Source organism: Castanea sativa, chromosome 6, assembly GCF_040712315.1.
Source record: "Castanea sativa cultivar Marrone di Chiusa Pesio chromosome 6, ASM4071231v1".
NCBI lineage: Eukaryota > Viridiplantae > Streptophyta > Magnoliopsida > Fagales > Fagaceae > Castanea > Castanea sativa.
The window spans coordinates 13137064-13154809 of NC_134018.1; the positions used below are offsets into that span (position 1 = coordinate 13137064).

Genomic DNA, 17746 nt, shown 5'->3' on the forward strand with positions numbered 1-17746 from the left:
CAAACCTTGTAGCCGATGTAGATACTGACAGCTCGTACAGTGGAGGCAGCTAACAACTCCTCGCCATTGAAGTTGACAGTGGCCTTGAACTTAGGCCTGTGGTTAGACCAATTTGCCTCTTGCAAAAGGATACAGATAGGAAATAGAGTGTTGATTGAATTACTAAAATACAAAAGAGAGATCAATGCAGCCAATAATTGAAATTAGCAAAACCCATTACAGGTCTCCAAACCCATCAATCTAAGCTAATCATTCAGAAGAAACACTCCCAAACGAAACATAAACAAATGGCCCAGACCTGTATGACTAAGAAAATGCAAAGGTGAAATTTTTTATGTAAATACTTGAAGTGAATCATCCACATTTTGACTGTCAGTATTTTTGAGCTCTTCTTGAAATATATTGTTTTCTAATTCAATTAAATGAGGAGAGGAAGAGACGAAGGAGGGAAGAGAAAGCCACAATTTTGAAGTTTTGAAACCATGAAAGATAGGAAGAGCAAAAGGAGGGGAAATATTGATGAGGTATGAAGGAGTGATTCACTTATATAAGGAGTGGAAGAGACGAAGGAGGGAAGAGAGAGGTTGGCGTTAGAAAGCTGAAGCTCTGAAGTTTTGAAACTGTACTTGGAAGACAGAGAGGTTGGCATTAGTCAAGCTAAAGGTCTGAAGAAGAAGAAAAGGTTGGTGTTAAAAGAGTAAAGGGTTGGGTTTGGGCTTTATGGTGGAGAGCAATGTAATTTTCATGTTTTGGGTTTTATGGTGGAAATAATTGAAGCTATAAAGATTGGGCTTTATTATGGAGATATGGCTGGAAATCATTTTCTTTTCAATAGTATTTTGAAATTAGGAAAAAATTTAGTAAAAGTATTTTAAAATTATAGGAGAAATTTAGGGAAAAAAAAATTGGAAATGACATAGCAGCTAATGTTGCTCAACGGGAACGTAGCAACATTAAATACTACGTTTCAGCTTTTAGTACTATATAGATTGATTTAGTAATAGTGAAATTATTCGGAGTTTTTCCCGTAGTTTTCCCTTCAAAGAGAAAGGGTTTTCCACATAAATATTTGTGTTTTATGTGTGATTGTTATTTTGGATTGCTAATATTGTTGATAATATTATTTGGAACCCAACAAGTGATATTAGAGCTAAGGTTAGAGTGGAAGCGATGGCTGGAGAAGAAGGCAAGGCTTCAGGAATTGAAAAGTTTGATGGAACAGACTTTGGGTATTGGAGGATGCAGATTGAAGATTATCTCTTTGGGAAGAAAGTGCATCTGCCTCTTTTAGGGACGAAACCTAAAACTATGAAGGATGAAGATTGGAACCTTCTTGATAGATAGGTATTGGGAGTTATTCGATTAACTCTGTCAAGATCAGTTGCGCACAATTTTGTGAAAGAAAAGACCACAGTGGATTTGTTGAAGGCTTTGTCTATCATGTATGAAAAGCCGTCGGCTAACAACAAGGTGTATCTAATGAAGAAGTTATTTAATCTGAAGAAGGCGGAAGACACTCCTATAGTGCAGCATCTAAATGAGTTTAATACAATCACAAATCAATTATCCACAGTGGAAATTGAATTTGATGATGAGGTTCGTGCATTGATTCTTTTGGCTTCTTTACCAAACAGCTAGGAAGCCACGAGAATGGCGGTGAGTAATTCTGCGAGGAAAAGCAAACTCAAATATGATGATATTCGAGAATGCTTCCATTGTGGGAAAAAGGGTCACTTAAGAAGAGATTGTTGGCACTGGAATAAGGAACAAAATAAAGGAAAATATGAAAAGAATGATAGTGAGAAAAATACTGCAGTTGCTGTGATTGCTGAGGATGTTGTGGTGCTCTCTATTGAAGAGCAAAAGTGTGGGCATGTTGCTAATACTAATGTTAAGCTGGTTGTTGATTTTGCAGCCCCCCACCCGATTATCCCTACAAAGGGGTTGTTTACTACATACAAAGTAGGAGACTTTGGTACAGTGAAGATGAGTGATTCTAGTTACTCAAAAATTGTGGGAATTGGTGATGTGTGTATTAAAACCAATTTTGGTAGAATTATGATGTTGAAGGATGTACGACATGTTCTAGATTTAAGGATGAATGTGTTTTCGACATTGAGTATGGATCGAGATGGTTATTGTAACTACCTTGGTAATGGAAGATGGAAACTTACTAAGGGGCCATTGGTTGTTGCAAGAGGACATGCATGTTATAGTATGTACAAGACTCATGTGAAGATCTGTAAGAAGAAGTTCAATGAGATTAAAGATTTTGAGAAGACTCCAAAGATGAGTGTTGGGATTAATGGTGTTGAAACCAAAAGGCTGAAATACTCATTGCCTAATAGTGCTTCAGAAAAGGAAGTGGTAGGTGATGAAGAATATGAAGATGCTAAGGCTACATGGGATGGATGATGAAGTGAAAGATCCTAGAGGTTTTGAGCAGGGAGCAATATCCTCCACTAGAGATTGTTGAACCTCAAGCGAAGAAGACTACTAGAGAACATCAAATTGTTAGTTTCAAGAATAATTGGGCTTCTGATGAGGGGGAGCCAAGGGATTGGATTAAAGAAATCCAAGATGAGATTAATTTTTTGAGAATGAAAGGTATTGACATTAATGAGGTGTTCTTAGTGCTAGTGAAGATAATGAAGAAGGTCAAGCCTTGTTGGCTTGATTGACATAGATCTGAACTGAAGAGTTGGATTGAAGATCTTCTTCCTCAATGGGCTGGAGGGGGAGATTGTTGTGGGTTCGGCCCGATTTTTTGGCAAGAGAGCCATGTAGTGAAAAACTCCTATTAGAAATAGGAGACCTCATGAGTTCCAATTTGTGTTTGAGTAGGAGTTTGTATGTTACTAGGGGTTTGCAGCTAGGGCTATTTAATAAGGATTATATGTGATTTTATGGGTGTCACATAGTGAAAAAAGGAAAAGAGAAAGGTATCGCACAAGTGAATTTAGAGAGCAGTCAAGAAGGAGCCGCTTATAGAAAAAGACAGACAAGAAAGAGAGCTGTGTGTGGAGAAGAAAATAAAAAGGAGAGAGCAAAGTGTTGCTGCCTTTGAGAATGATAATTAGTGTGTGTGTGAGCAAAGAAAACAAGAGAGATTTTTTCTTTAGCCTTGAGACATGCACAAAAATTATTATAATGATTTTATAATAGTGAAATTATTCGGAATTTGTCCCATGATTTTTCCTTTTAAAGAGACAGTGTTTTCCACATAATATTTGTGTTTTGTGTGTGATTGTTATTTTGGATTGCTAATATTGTTTAAAATATTATTTGGGACCAAACAACACAATCTCTAAGAACAATAAGACCTCTCATCTCCTTATCCAAAATATCAAGGTTTGATTGGAGTTTGACTGTGCTCTTGATCATAGAGAGCCACATAAAAGCCAACCAGTTGTTGCCACAGCTGAACCAACAATAGAAGCCACCACTTCCATGCCAGATATAGTGATATGTGAGATGCCAGAAGTTTCAAAACGTCACAGCCAAAGTGCTGCAATAGATTGCAAGTTTTCAAAGCCTCTTAGGCAAAATGATTTAAAGAAACAAATCAAAGAAAACCCAGGTACAAATTTAATTCAGTCTATAAGAATTAGCCAAAGTGCTGTAGAAGAATGCAACTTTTCACTGAATTTGAACTTTCATTATATCAGTCTATAAGAATGGAAAATGCTAACGGATGCCCTTAGGACAATGGTTAACAATCCATTTAAAAAGAGTTTTTATGAGAAAAAAAATTAATGTTTTAACAGTTTTTTCCATTTCCCATAAAAATTGTGTCAAAAATTTCCTAAAATAAATTTTTAACCATTATCCTAAAGGCACCCGTTAACATGACTCATAAAAAAAAAAAAAAAATTAGCATTCTTCCAGGCCAAGTATTGCTTTGGCACTTTATTTTTTTTTGGTTTTGTACTTTTGGGTTTTTCCTTTAAAATTGAGAAGACTACCACATGCTTGAAAATTCCCTAGGCTTTCACATGTATAAACCACTAAAATCTATCCCATCTAAAAAAAAAGTTGACCAATTCTCAGTTCCATTGCTTTCGGGGGCGCGTCATCTAAAAAGTTGGATTGACAGAATTTTACTTTATTATTTCCATTGTGTCTTAGGCTGTGTTTGTTTTAGTGTAAAATATTTTTAGGTGAAAATATTTTCGGGAAAAGAAAATATTTTCAAGTGTTTGGCTGCATTATGAAAATTATTTTGGAAAATATTTTCAAGCGTTTGGTTGCATTCTGAAAATGCTATTTTTCTACTAGTTACTCACATTTTCTCAGCCATTTTCTCAACTTCCAAACAAATTTCATAATAGAAAATTTCAATATATAAACTTAAAAGAAACAAAAATCAAAACAAAACATTCGTTAAACTCAAAAATTCGGTCAAGGGAGGAAGAGAGAGTGAGATAGATCGAGAATTGAGGAAACGGGAGAGGTAGATTGAGAAAGAGAGAGATTAGGCATGGGTACTTCAAGCAGCGCGATCTCACCAATGCTGGGGTGCGATCTCGGTGGTGCTTCGGGCGGCACAGTCTCGCCGGTACTTTAGGTGGCGCAATCTCGCTGGTGACGGGGTGCGACGAGATCGGTGCTTCTAGCTCACTCGCTCTACTCTCTCTTCTTATGATCTAAGCTACTCTCTCTCTCTTTCTCTGTTTTCAGTATGTAAAATGAGATTTGAAGGTAAAATAAAAACGAAAATGGTTTTACGGGTTAAGAGGCTTATTTTACAGTCAACGGGGAAATTATTTTCCATTTGACCCAATTTTCTGTACGTACCAAACACACAGCTTGGTGTAAAATAATTTTCCGAAATCCTTTTCAGCCAAAACAAACGCAGCCTTAGACTTGTCAAGTTTCGATTTAAAAAAAAAATGCAAATGACGTATATTTCCCGATTACATGAATAATGAATTCAATGCAAGTTCAATGAGCAAGATGTATAAAACTCTCTGATTTTAACCGCTATTACCTCAATATGCAAGCATCATGGATATGGATATAAACCACAACACACAAAAACAACATATATTAATGAAGAGAAACCAAAAGAGTCAATCTCGTACTAGAGGCTGTACCGATTTGACCAGTAGAACGATATATTTCCGTATCGGTCAATACTGGTGTACCGTTTCGGGTTTACCGTTGTTATATATATATATGTATGTGTGTGTGTGTGTGTGTGTGTGTGTGTGTGTGTGTGTGTGTGTGTGTGTGTGTATAATAAATATAAAAGTTTACTGAAAGTTCAAAAAGCGTGTAAAACACTTATGAACGTTTAGACCCCCAATTAACAAATTACCAATTCAAGCTTAATATCAAACAAAGTATGTACGGAAGATGAACATAAGCTTATAATAGAATTGATAAATAATCTAAACCAAATAAAATCACATCCACAACAGAAATTAAATGACAAAGATTAAGAGAAGAGAGATGTAAACACAAGGACAACACAATGATGTGTTATCGAAGAGGAAACCAAAGCCCTCGGCATAAAACCTATCCGTTGCCCTCCAAGCAGTCAATAATCCACTAAAGAATGTAGTTGGGATACATGGACAGTAGAAGACCCTCCAAGCCTAATCTACCAAGTGTACCTAAGCCCTCAAAGCTCCTACTCCAACGAGGTTGCGCCGAACCTATTTCTTCTTTAGCTTACTGGATTCTGCTATAGCCCATAGCATAAACCAATAATGAAATTGGTCCATTCCTAACTGCTTCCCAAAGCACCAAATAGCCATCTCACAGATATAGGTATGGTGAGAAAAGGTTTTGATAATGTACCTTTCAAGGATGTAACAATGGTGAGGAAGAGAGTAAAGGAATTTGAAGAGTCTCTATGTGAAGATTGTGGATGAGTCAATCTTATTTTTCTCTAGGGTTTCTCTCTCAAAATTATCTCTGGAAGCCCTCTACATTTCGTGGGTATAAGGGGTATTTATACTGGAGTGAGAATGGAATACGAGAGTTAGGTTTTTCCAAACAGGGCTGGGTGGCGACTTGGCCTCGCGACTTGACTAAGTTGCGAGTTCAAGCCGCGAGCAAACAGAATGGCCAGACTGGACTTTTTGTCCTGTAGTGCTCCAGTTGGCGTGACTGTTCAACTTCTCTACACGCTTCACTTGTGTGCATCATCTGGCAGCTTGCAAGCTGCGAGCCACCTGCGAGATCCAGCAGCGAGTCCCTACTTCGCTGCACAATCTTAAGCATTTCTTCACACTTTCTCACACATTACCCTTACATGAATCCCACATAAATACAGGGTTTCTAAGTGCTGAATTACAAGCAAATTGGCAAGAAATAAAGCCAACAAAAATGGTTGATAAATTTCAACCTTACAATCTCCCCCTTTGGCTATTCCGTGACAAAACCCTAAAACAAACTCTAGACTTAACATGTGAGTTGGGAACAGTTGAACAAAACTCACTCACACCTAACTCTAGAATTTGTGTAGCCCTTGAATCATAAGAACAAGTGTCTCCTAAAACACAACAACATAATATGATCATTGCATGCAGAAAAACTTGTAATGCATATAAGACAAGCACAATGCGATCAAGCACAATGGAGTAAAGTAATAAATCAAAGCTTGACCATATAGGCAATCACTATAAAATAGTGACCACAATGCTCATTCACAGTTGGAATGAACATTCGGACATGCAAGCTATTAAGCTTAAATGCAAAGAATCATTTACATGTCCAACACTCAACCAATGCACAATACATGAAGATATGCATCTAGGAACAAGATCCTACTAGAGCACAAGAGTGACGTACTTAAAGCAATGCATAGCAAAACATCAAGTACATAAGCTACAAAGCATAGGTACAATAACATAAAGGCTACATAAGCATGGTACAAACCATAAAAGCTTACAAATTATAGAAAACAAACCCTAAAAGCTTACAAAAGCAACATGGGTATAAACATGATGTACTAAAGAAAATGCACAATATAAACTAAAAGTGCTCAAAGTTTCTTCCCCTCAAAATGATGAGAAGCTGTGATGCACTTGAAACACATATACTTGTAACTTAAAACACTTGCACAAAACACATTAGACCCTCAAGGTAAAGCAAATAATAAAAGGACAAGTATAATGTAACAAGTAAAAAGCGATCAAGTAAACATGTTATGAAACATATGAGTAACTTGATCAAACACATGACAGTCATATGGAAATGACTACAATGATCACATAGCAAAGCAAATGATCATCCGAACATGCAATCAATGAAGCACAATAGCACAAGGAAGTATGCATGTCCAATACACAAACAAGATGCAAAGAGAACAACAAAGCATAGATAATAAACATAACTCAAAGCACCATAAAGCAAACAAGAAAACAAACATAAAGAAACACAAACAAAACAAAGTTTTCTTATAAACACAATGTCTTCTTCCCCTTGGTATATGCATCTCCCCTATGGAAAATCTCTCCCCCTACAAATGTACACAGGAGTCATATAGAAATGACAAAAACTCTCAAGTATACTCTTTAGAGTATACTCTCCCCCTTTTTGTCACGAATAGACAAAGGGTCAAGGAGAACAAAGGCAAGAGATGAAGGTATAAAAAATGATAATGATGCATGAGGGTGCAAGATGAATGAGAAAATGAAGCTTAAACCTAAGACAAAACAGCAGGCTACAAAGCATAGGGTAAACATGACATGCTAGGATGAAGAAACAAGGTATAGACCAATGCATGACAAGGGTAGCAAAGGTGTGTGCAAGAGGTAGCTATGTGCAATGCATGACCAATGCATGGAAAATGCACATGTGGGGCAAGGTGTGTTAAATATACAACCAATGAACTAAACATGTTCCTAGTGAGGAAATATGAGAAACCCCAAGGTTTAGTATCCATCGGAGTCCAAACAAGCAAGAAAATGCCTAAGAGGCATTTTATCAAACACCTAGTATGCACACTATGAACAATAATGTGAAACAATGCATGAACATCATGAAATCTACCCTTAATTCATGTTCTTTATGCCATAAGGGGCTAACATCCAAAGCAAAACATTAAAAGAAACCAATCCCATACAAATATTTGACAAAAAATAAGTTTTCCTAACCCCTATGATGAAAATCTCAACCAAGAGCACAAAAACTCTTCAAAACATAATCTAAGGATCCAAAATAATGAAAATAGTTTATAATTACCTTAGAGATGTTAATGGAATGAAAAACCATTCAAATTGATTGGGTTTTGATATAAAATTATTGAAAAAGGGGTTTAAGAGAAGATGAGAGAGGTTTTAAACAGGTTTCCCACGGAAAAACTTTAAAAAGCTATTTCTGGGCGTTTTGCGACTGGGTGAGTCGCGAGATGAGTCGCAAAAATTTTCTTGAGTCGCGAGTGAGTCGTGAGATGAGTCGTAAAAGCTTCTGGATGAACTTCGCAACTTGTGTTGCGCGATTGGTGAGTCGTGAGATGAGTCGCGAAAATTTTAGCGAGTCGCGAGTCAGTCGCAAAAAACTCTGACACTTGTTTTTCAACACAAAACATGTTTAAACAGTGAAAAACAAAGTGAGCACTAAACATGAACACAAAGAGTGGTAAAAATCACTTCCAAATACATATAAAATGATAAAAAATCTTTTTGGTTTGATCCATATATAGTTGAGCACACACACATCACATTTAAACAAGTACAATCGAACAAATGAATAAGGCATTCATTGAACATTAGGCATGTGTGTTGTGTGTGTGTATCAAATATGGAATAGTCCTTAGTCTAGAGTGAAGCTTCAATGATCAATTCAATCAAGTCATACACAACTAGTACTAAGTCAAGTGGTCTATCTCAATTATAGAAATGAACATATACGACCTCCCACAAGAAAATGATTACGTATCTTTGAAGCTTTTCATTTGGCTTCTTTAAAATTCATATCATTTGATCTTTACATCTCTTTTTTTTTTGAATAAACACATCTCATTTTGAGATCAATGCCTGAAATTTTTGATATTTCAATTTGATGAACAAGCCTTTGGCTTTTTGGGCATTATACAATTTCATATAAGTCACTTTCCCTTTTTTCTAGTCGAATACTAGTATGTGCGATGGCTTTTGTAGCTCATTATCTCTTTTCATTTTGAGATTTACATTGGTTGAGCTCTTTAAACAAAAACATAAAAGAGTTCTACCTAGAAATGTTTTTGAAGAAACCGTCACATTAGCTGCTACTATCTTAGCCTAATTTACTTAAAACTTGATTTTTGAAAAATGACGGTGTAGGTAGAACTTGATTTTACTCAAATCAAGTTGTGGAATAGAGGTCCAACCCTAATGTGGCGTTTGGTACAAAGTAATGTTTTAAGATTCCTAAAAATATTTAAAAATTTCCATGTTTTGTTGTAGATCACACTAAGGAATCAAATGCTAAGTGAATCAAATGCCAAGAGAATGTCGATTTCCTTTAAAACAGGTAAGTATCCAAATTTCTAAACTTAAAGGAAATTGTAATTTTATAAATTAAAAATTTTAACCCTTTTTCTTTATTATTTAAGTAATTGAGATAAAATATAAAACAAATCATCAAATCTTTTCTCTTGTCTTTATCTCTTCCTGCCAAAATAACATAAACAAGATAGACAACCCTATTGATATATTCATTAACAAAGTTCTATTCAGGTTTCACGTGTTAAAAAAAAAAAAAAAGGTTTGAACAGGATGCTCCATTGTTACCATGTATTCACTTTTACTATTGTGTGTGTGTTGCTTAACGAATTATTAATGGATCTATTTTCATGGAAATTTTTTAATGTATCTATTGAAAATCGAAGGAGTTTTTATATCAGAAAGAATCAAAACTTGAGAATTGCTTACAACTGATACACATAAATGTGATTATTTTAACTCATTTCCTGAGGACGTTAGGTATGACTATGTTATTCAAGTGCTCACGGATGCAGAGGTGAATACATTATATATGTAATAGATCACATTTGTTTTATTGTTGATGAACTACTTTTATTTTTATTGCTACTTTTATGGTCTTATGACCTAAACGTTGTCAGGTTGTTTTGTTATGGATTAAGCTATTTTAAAAATTATTATTTAGAATAAAGAATAAAAATTTAAATAGTTATTTTTGTATTGTACTTGTTATTTTGAAATGTTAGACTATAGTTTTATTGAATTTGTCATAATTTTTTTTTGAACAGGAATTTGTCATAATTTATAGTTTATATTTTTTTTTCATTAATTATTTAGAGGATGACTTAAAAAAAGGACTTGATATTGGATTTACAAATCTAAAGATAGAATGGGAAAAAAAAAGAATTCATTTAAGATTGTTAGGAATAAACCAAACATTATAATCTCACGTTCCTAAGAATCTTATTAGATTTCCAATCCTTGGCATCCAGATTGCAAGGCATCACATTCCCAATAATTTGGATGCTAGGAGTATTGAAATGTTCCCGTGCCAAACGCCACCTAAATATCTTGAAAAGGGAGATTTTTGGCTTAAAAGCCCACAAAAGAGGGCTAAACAACCGAAATTTTGTCAAGAATTTTATAGTATAGTTCAATTAACATCTTATATAGGATGGAATATGGGGGTTGTTTTTATCATTTTTTAATGCAAATTTCGCTGTTTTAGTTTTTAATATTTTATTTCTTTGATTTTAGATTTTATTTAATTTTTATAGTATAAATAAATTAGTTAATTAATAAATATGTATATCCTTGTAGTAGGGGCTAAAATGGCCAAATACTACTATTGGCCAAAATTATTAGTGTTTTACTATTGTTTGAGAAATATTTAGCAATGTACCACTTTTTTGAAACTTGAGTTTGACACGGAACTCGAGTTTCAACAACTTGAGTTCCATAAAAAAAAAAAAAACCATTGACGTGGATTATTTGAATCAAAAAATGCCATGACAAACTCGAGCTTAAAAAACTCGAGTAGCAATATGGTACTCGAGTTTGTAAAACTTGAGTACAATGTAAAAAGAATATTTTAATAATTATCAAATAATATGTTGTATGAACTTAATGCAACGTGCCTCGCAATATTTAGTGTTCAATAATTGTGGCTGAAGGTCATGTGAAATGCTTAATCTTATAAGGTTGTGTTGATGCCACCTGTTGAAGTAATTGAAAAATTCTATGCAATAACAACAAAATGTAGATGTGTAAAAGGAAATAGAAGAAATAGTAAGTAATGTATAAAATAATCCACGTTAGTAGTATTTTTTTTATGGAACTCAAGTGTTTGAAACTGGAGTTTCATTTCAAACTCGACTTTCTCAAACTCGAGTTTTGAAAAAGTGATAAATTGTTAAGGTTATGTTTGGTAACAATTTAACTTTTAGTTTTTGTCTTACATTGCACAAATAGAAGTTATCAACAAATTTTAGAACAAAAAAACTTACATAATTTTTGCCACAACTTATTAGTGAATTGTGAGTAATAAAAGTGTGAACCTACATAAACTCATCACTTACCATCATAGTATTGCTAATTCATTATTTTGCAGTCACAGTATTGCTAATTCACTATTTTGCGGTCATAATATTGCTAATTCATTTTTTTTATCAAAAAAAAAATATATATATATTGCTAATTCATTATTGCTTTAGCGCGAATGGAAGACTCACAGGGTCTAGCTCAATTATTGCCTTTTAAAGTTTATCCTCTGCCTAAAAGCATCACCATTGGTGGTGGTAAAATAGCTTTTAGCTATTCTACCACCTCAAACTCCAATTTAGTGCCCAAAATTAGTGGATCCAAAGACAATTTTTTTTTTTTTTTTTTGCATTTTTGCTACAGTAAACTGCGAAGACTAGCAATTCACTGTAGTAAGGAAGGCATAAAAAATTGTATTATTTTATCACTTATTGGGTTTTGTGGCAGAGAGGAAGTGAAAAAGAAATTAATAAAAAAATGAATAGTATTTTGTTGATGGAAAAAATAAGAGTATCAATGTAAAGTGTGATGTGAAATTGTATGTTAAAATAAATAAAGTAGTTTTTTGAGGTGTTAAATGTTAAAATTTTTAATTCCACCGATGTGAATGCTCTAATGTGGTCTGGGCCAAATTTGGGTCCCATAACTCTATTATTTTGTTTTTGTCGTTTTGCTCTTTGAAATTAACCACATTTTGATTGAGATGAAGATGGTAGGTCAAGAGGGCAATTTTGGCTGTTTAGCCACCTCTTGTGTAATTTTTTAAGCCGAAAAGGCATCTCTTTTGACTTACATCTCGATTTTTTTAAAAATTGATTTTAAGTAAATTAGGATGAGGAGGTAGCGGCTAATGTGGCAGTTTTTTTATTTTAAATTTGTCCCGGTGGAACTTGGGTTCAAAAAACTAGAGTTACATGGAAAAAATTTCTAAGTAGAAAATCGAGTTGTGTAACTTTTATACGAAGAACTCGATTAGAGAAATTGAGTTGTGTGTAAAAACTTTTATGCAGATCTCTAGTTTCTCAAATACGAGTTTTGTTTAAAATTTGGTGTTTCATGCCCAGAGTTTTATGCTGCCTTTCATATTCCTTGCGGATCCTTGCATTAAAAAATCTGTTCTCATACATCTCTACCAAAAGTAGTCTAGATTGTAAAGAATAAATGAAGAATAGCTTCAATTTACGTTACCAAAAGTTTTTGACATCTTTGTGCTAAAGTCACATATTGCTAAGTTCTTGTATAGAATGCAGAATTGGTACCCTGAAACCTGAAAAAGAAAAAAGAAAAAAGAGAGGTGTGGTCAAAATTCTCACAGTAAATATAAAGAAAATCATTAGAATCCTTATCTTTCTAGTTGTTTCGGTTCTAAAACAGAGAACAAATAATTTAAACCTGTTGAGTGCAAAATAGTGGAAAATGTAGGATTTATGATTTCTTTTTGTTCCTTATATTCTCCTACATTTCTTCCAGCACCTAGAGGAATATCATTTGGTTTACTAGTTTGCCTTTTTGGGTTTTTTTTTTTTTTTTTTTTTTTTTTTTTTTTTTTTTTTTTTTTTTTTCCCTCAGTTGAAACCTTTTCTTTCCCTTTTCATTTGAAAATAAAGGGTTTTATTTATTGCAGATTCCGATAATGATTTGACTGCAATAGAGGTATTTTCACAATTGTTTATCTGGCTTTTGTAATTATTTCTATAATGGAATGCAGTGTGATAGATGGAACTAAATAAATTTTTTTGGTAATTTGAAGGATGGGGGTCACTCTGTGTTATTGGTGGATGGGTTACTCACTGAATCTACTCTTGAAGCTGCTATTGAGAGCGAAAAACAGTTGCAGCAAGCCATGCAAGCAAGCAAAGATTATTTGAGATCTTCCCGAAGGATCAATCAAAATACCAAGATTTTACACACAACTCGATTCCTCCACAATTTAGTTATGCTTAGAAAATTTTTCCATGCAATTCTACCTAGAAATTTTTTTAAAGAAACTGTCACATCAGCAGCTACCACCTCAGCCTAATTTACTCAAAACTTGATTTAAAAAAAATGAAGGTGCAAGTAAAACTTGATTTTACTCAAATCAAGTTGCAAAACAGAGGTCCAACCCTAAATATCTTGAAAACGGAGATTTTTGACTTAGAAACCCACAAAAGAGCGCTAAACAACCAAAATTGTCTGTCAAAAGTTTTATCGTATAACTCAATTAACATCTTATGTAGAATGGAATATAGCAGTTGTTTTTATCATTTTTTTTTAATTTTTATGCCAATTTCGCTATTTTAGTATTTAATATTTTATTTCTTTAATTTTAGATTTTATTGAATTTTTATTGTATAAAAGTAATTAGTTAATTAATAAATATGTGTATCCTTGCAGTAGCCGTGTAAAGTTGTCATATCTCAGTATCAAACTCGTGCACGTATCCGTGTCTATACTTCTTAGGACCAATGACTTATGAGAAGTAGCAATTACTTGCTCAATTATTGCTTGAGCAGTGAAGCGAAACTATCAGAATGGCAGACTCATGTGCTTTGAAATTTTCAAGCTTATCTACAATCTCAGGTGATCAGGGCCATATTTGGATCCCATAATAACTCCACTTTTAATCTTCCTGTCTTTCGCTCTTTGTCTTTGAAATGACATTTTGATTCGTACGTAGTAATACAAGTGGTGTGGTTGATCCAAAAAACAAGAAGTAGCAATTACTTGCTCAATTATTGCTAGAGCTGTGGAGCGAAACAATCAACATGGCAAACTCATGTGCTTTGAAATTTTCAAGCTTATCCCCAATCTATGGTGATCAAGGCCATATTTGGTAATAACTCCACTTTTAATCTTCATGTCTTTCACTCTTTGTCTTTGAAATGACATTTGGATTCGTACGTAGTAATACAAGTGGTGTGGTTGATCCAGAAAACAAGAAGTAGCAATTACTTGCTCAATTATTGCTTGAGTAGTGGAGCAAAACCATCAGAATGACAGACCCATGTGCTTTGAAATTTTCAAGCTTATCCCTAATCTATGGTGATTAGGGCCATATTTGGATCCCATAATAACTCCACTTTTAATCTTCATGTCTTTCACTCTTTGTCTTTGAAATGACATTTGGATTCGTACGTAGTAATACGAGTGGTGTGGTTGATCCAGAAAACAAGAAGTAGCAATTACTTGCTCAATTATTGCTTGAGCAGTGGAGCAAAACTATCAGAATGACAGACTCATGTGCTTTGAAATTTTCAAGCTTATCCCTAATCTATGGTGATTAGGGCCATATTTGGATCCCATAATAACTCCACTTTTAATCTTCCTGTCTCTCACTCTTTGTCTTTGAAATGACATTTTGATTGGTACATAGTAATACAAGTGGTGTGGTTGATCCAGAAAACAAGAAGTAGCAATTACTTGCTCAATTATTGCTTGAGCAGTGAAGCGAAACTATCAGAATGGCAGACTCACGTGCTTTGAAATTTTCAAGCTTATCCTCAATCTAAGGTGATCAGGGCCATATTTCGGTCCCATAATAACTCCACTTTTAATCTTTGAAGATGATAAAATAGGAGACGGATCTCTCTTCGTGAAGCATGTCGGTACGGTATTGATATGTGGATGGTCGACGGGTCAATGTTACAAGGACATGTAGTGGACGGTTGTAACATTTGGCCTCCATTGGTATTGAATAGGCTGTAAGGATTCCTAACCGGAATCAACTTGCATCTCGCGATAAGTCTAATATGGTTTTGCTTGATCTCCACACAAACGTGAATAAAGAGAGTTCTTGCGTTACACGTTTCACCATAATCAAAAGACTCTTATAAGGAAAAGAACTCTATAAGGTAAGTAGAATCGAAGAGGTATTATCCTAAAAGGAAAGGGTTTCTTGGCCAAGGCATGGATGATAACCCTACACCAATATAAATACCCGAAAACCCTCGTAAATCAAGGTATGCATAATTAACTCGACTCTGGCACTTTAGGGTTGTGAAAAACTCTAACTTGACCTTCGGAGGGTTTTTGGCTGACACCACACCGGTGCTCTCTGTTAGGTCTTCTCTTTTCATTTTGAAGGTGTTGTTTCGATTTGGGAGTGCGTGCAGCTTACTGGTGACTTTTTCGGCAGCATCAGTTGGCACCGTCTGTGGGAAATCGATTTAGCCTTTGCTCTATCCTTGAGACAAAAAGTTGCATGGTACTCACTCGATCGATGGCAACAACCAACAATCAAGGTGACGAACCGCACGCCACAGCTCTAGAGAGGCAAGTCCAAACGCTTGCGGCGGCAGTTAAGCGCCTAACCAAGTAGAATCATGATTTAGAAGAGCAACTGGGGCAAAGGAATGCACATCCAAGCGCGCCAGAGGAACACCAAGAAGGTGCTAGTGCGGAGGGGAGGAACGCGGAAGGGCCTGAGGGTAGCAACACTCCGAGTAGATCGAAGCGGCAGGAGACCAACCGGCCATCCATCTCGGACACCTTACCAACTCACATAGCATCTGAGATGCAGGAGATAAGGGAACGGATGGATGTGATGATGAACGCCCTCAGAGGTCGAATCTCCAGCGACTTGGATGACCTAGTCCATAGAACAGATTCGCCTTTCACAGTGCTCGTAAGTTCATGCCCCTTTCCCCCAAAATTTCGCATGCCTTAGGTGGAGAATTACGACGAATCCAAGGACCCATTGGATCACTTGGAATCTTTCAAGACCCTTATGCATCTTCAGGGTGTACTGGATGAAATCATGTGTAGGGCTTTTCCCACCACGTTGAAAGGACCTGCGAGGGACTGGTACAGTAGGCTAACGCCTAATTCCATCAGCACTTTTAAGGAATTAGGCACACAGTTAGTATCACACTTTATCGGGAGTCACCGACATAAGAAGTCTACCGCATGTCTGATGAACATTAGGCAACGAGAAGACGAGACTCTAAGATCATACATAGCCCGCTTTAACAAGGAAGCCTTCTCAATAGACTAGGCAGATGACAAGATACTTGTAGCAGCATTCACAAACAGGCTGCGGAAGGGTAATTTCCTGTTTTCTTTGTATAAGAATGACCCAAAGACTATGTCCAAAGTGTTTTACAGGGCAACGAAGTACATAAATGCGGAGGATGCCTTGCTGGCCCGAGAGGAAAAACCTAGAAAAAGGGAAAGACAGGAAGATATACGATCAGATAAGGGACAGAAGATGGCTAGAACCGGAGAGCAACGGGAAGATCGACGACCCAAACCGCCCACGGGAAGATTCACGAACTTCACCCCTCTCACAGCCCCAATCGACCAAGTGTTAATGCAGATCAAAGATGAAGGAACCCTGACGTTTCTTAGCAAGTTGAAGGGAGATCCGAACAAAAGGCCGAAAGACAGATACTGCCGTTTTCATGGCATGGCCACGATACGACAGACTGTTATGACTTAAAGCAGCAAATTGAAGCCCTCATTAGGCAAGGAAGGTTGCAGAGGTTTGTGAGGAAGGAGAGAACGGATCAACTCCAGGAACAAAATCAACGACGGGAAAACGAACGTCCCAGACCACCTGTAGGAGACATACGGATGATTGTAGGGGGCACTACTTCTGCAAGGTCGTCCAAAAAGGCCAGAAAGACCTATTTATGGATGGTTCAAAGCGTCCAATCGATAGGTTCCTCACTGAAAGTGACGCGACGAGATAACCCCAGTATCGGGTTTTCGGAAGAAGATGCGCGACGCCTTCACCACCCACATGACGACGTGCTCATCGTCAGCATACGGGTAGGGGACTACAACATGCATTGAGTTTTGGTGGACAATGGAAGCTCAACGGATATCCTCTACTACCCCACATTCCAGCAAATGGGGATTAGTAGAGAACGACTGGTCCCAATGAATGCACCCCTTGTTGGCTTTGGAGGGACAAAGGTCTATCCTTTGGGAGTCGTCACGTTGTCTGTGACGGTCAGGGATTACCCACAACAAGTAACCAAGGATGTAGTTTTCCTTGTGGTCGACTGCTCTTCTGCTTATAACGCCATCCTTGGACAGCCCACTCTCAATGCATGGAAGATTGTTACCTCGACCTACCATCTAATGGTCAAATTTCCCATCGAATACAGAGTTGGAGAGCTGTGCGAAAATCAGGTAGTTGCACGGGAATGCTACATCGCCATGATGGAAATGGATGATCACCTACAAGCAATAAGCGTCGAGGAACAGTGAACGGTGGTAGAACCAATGGAAGAGTTAGAAGAAGTACACCTGGATGATTCTAGGCCCGAACGAACCACAAGAATCGGCACTTTGGCCAGCCAAGC

At 36.2% G+C, this 17746-nt stretch overlaps 1 protein-coding gene across 1 annotated transcript; it reads left to right on the top strand.

Moving 5' to 3' along the window:
• Nucleotides 1-17288: 17288 nt before the first annotated feature.
• Nucleotides 17289-17651, top strand: LOC142639486 (uncharacterized). The gene has a single exon (XM_075813652.1). The coding sequence runs from the start codon at nt 17289-17291 to the stop codon at nt 17649-17651; it is 363 nt and encodes a 120-aa protein (XP_075669767.1).
• Nucleotides 17652-17746: the final 95 nt, after the last annotated feature.

Coding starts and splice junctions, on each gene's coding strand:
- LOC142639486 (XM_075813652.1), top strand. CDS start 17,289: ATGGGGATTAGTAGAGAACGACTGGTCCCAATGAATGCACCCCTTGTT.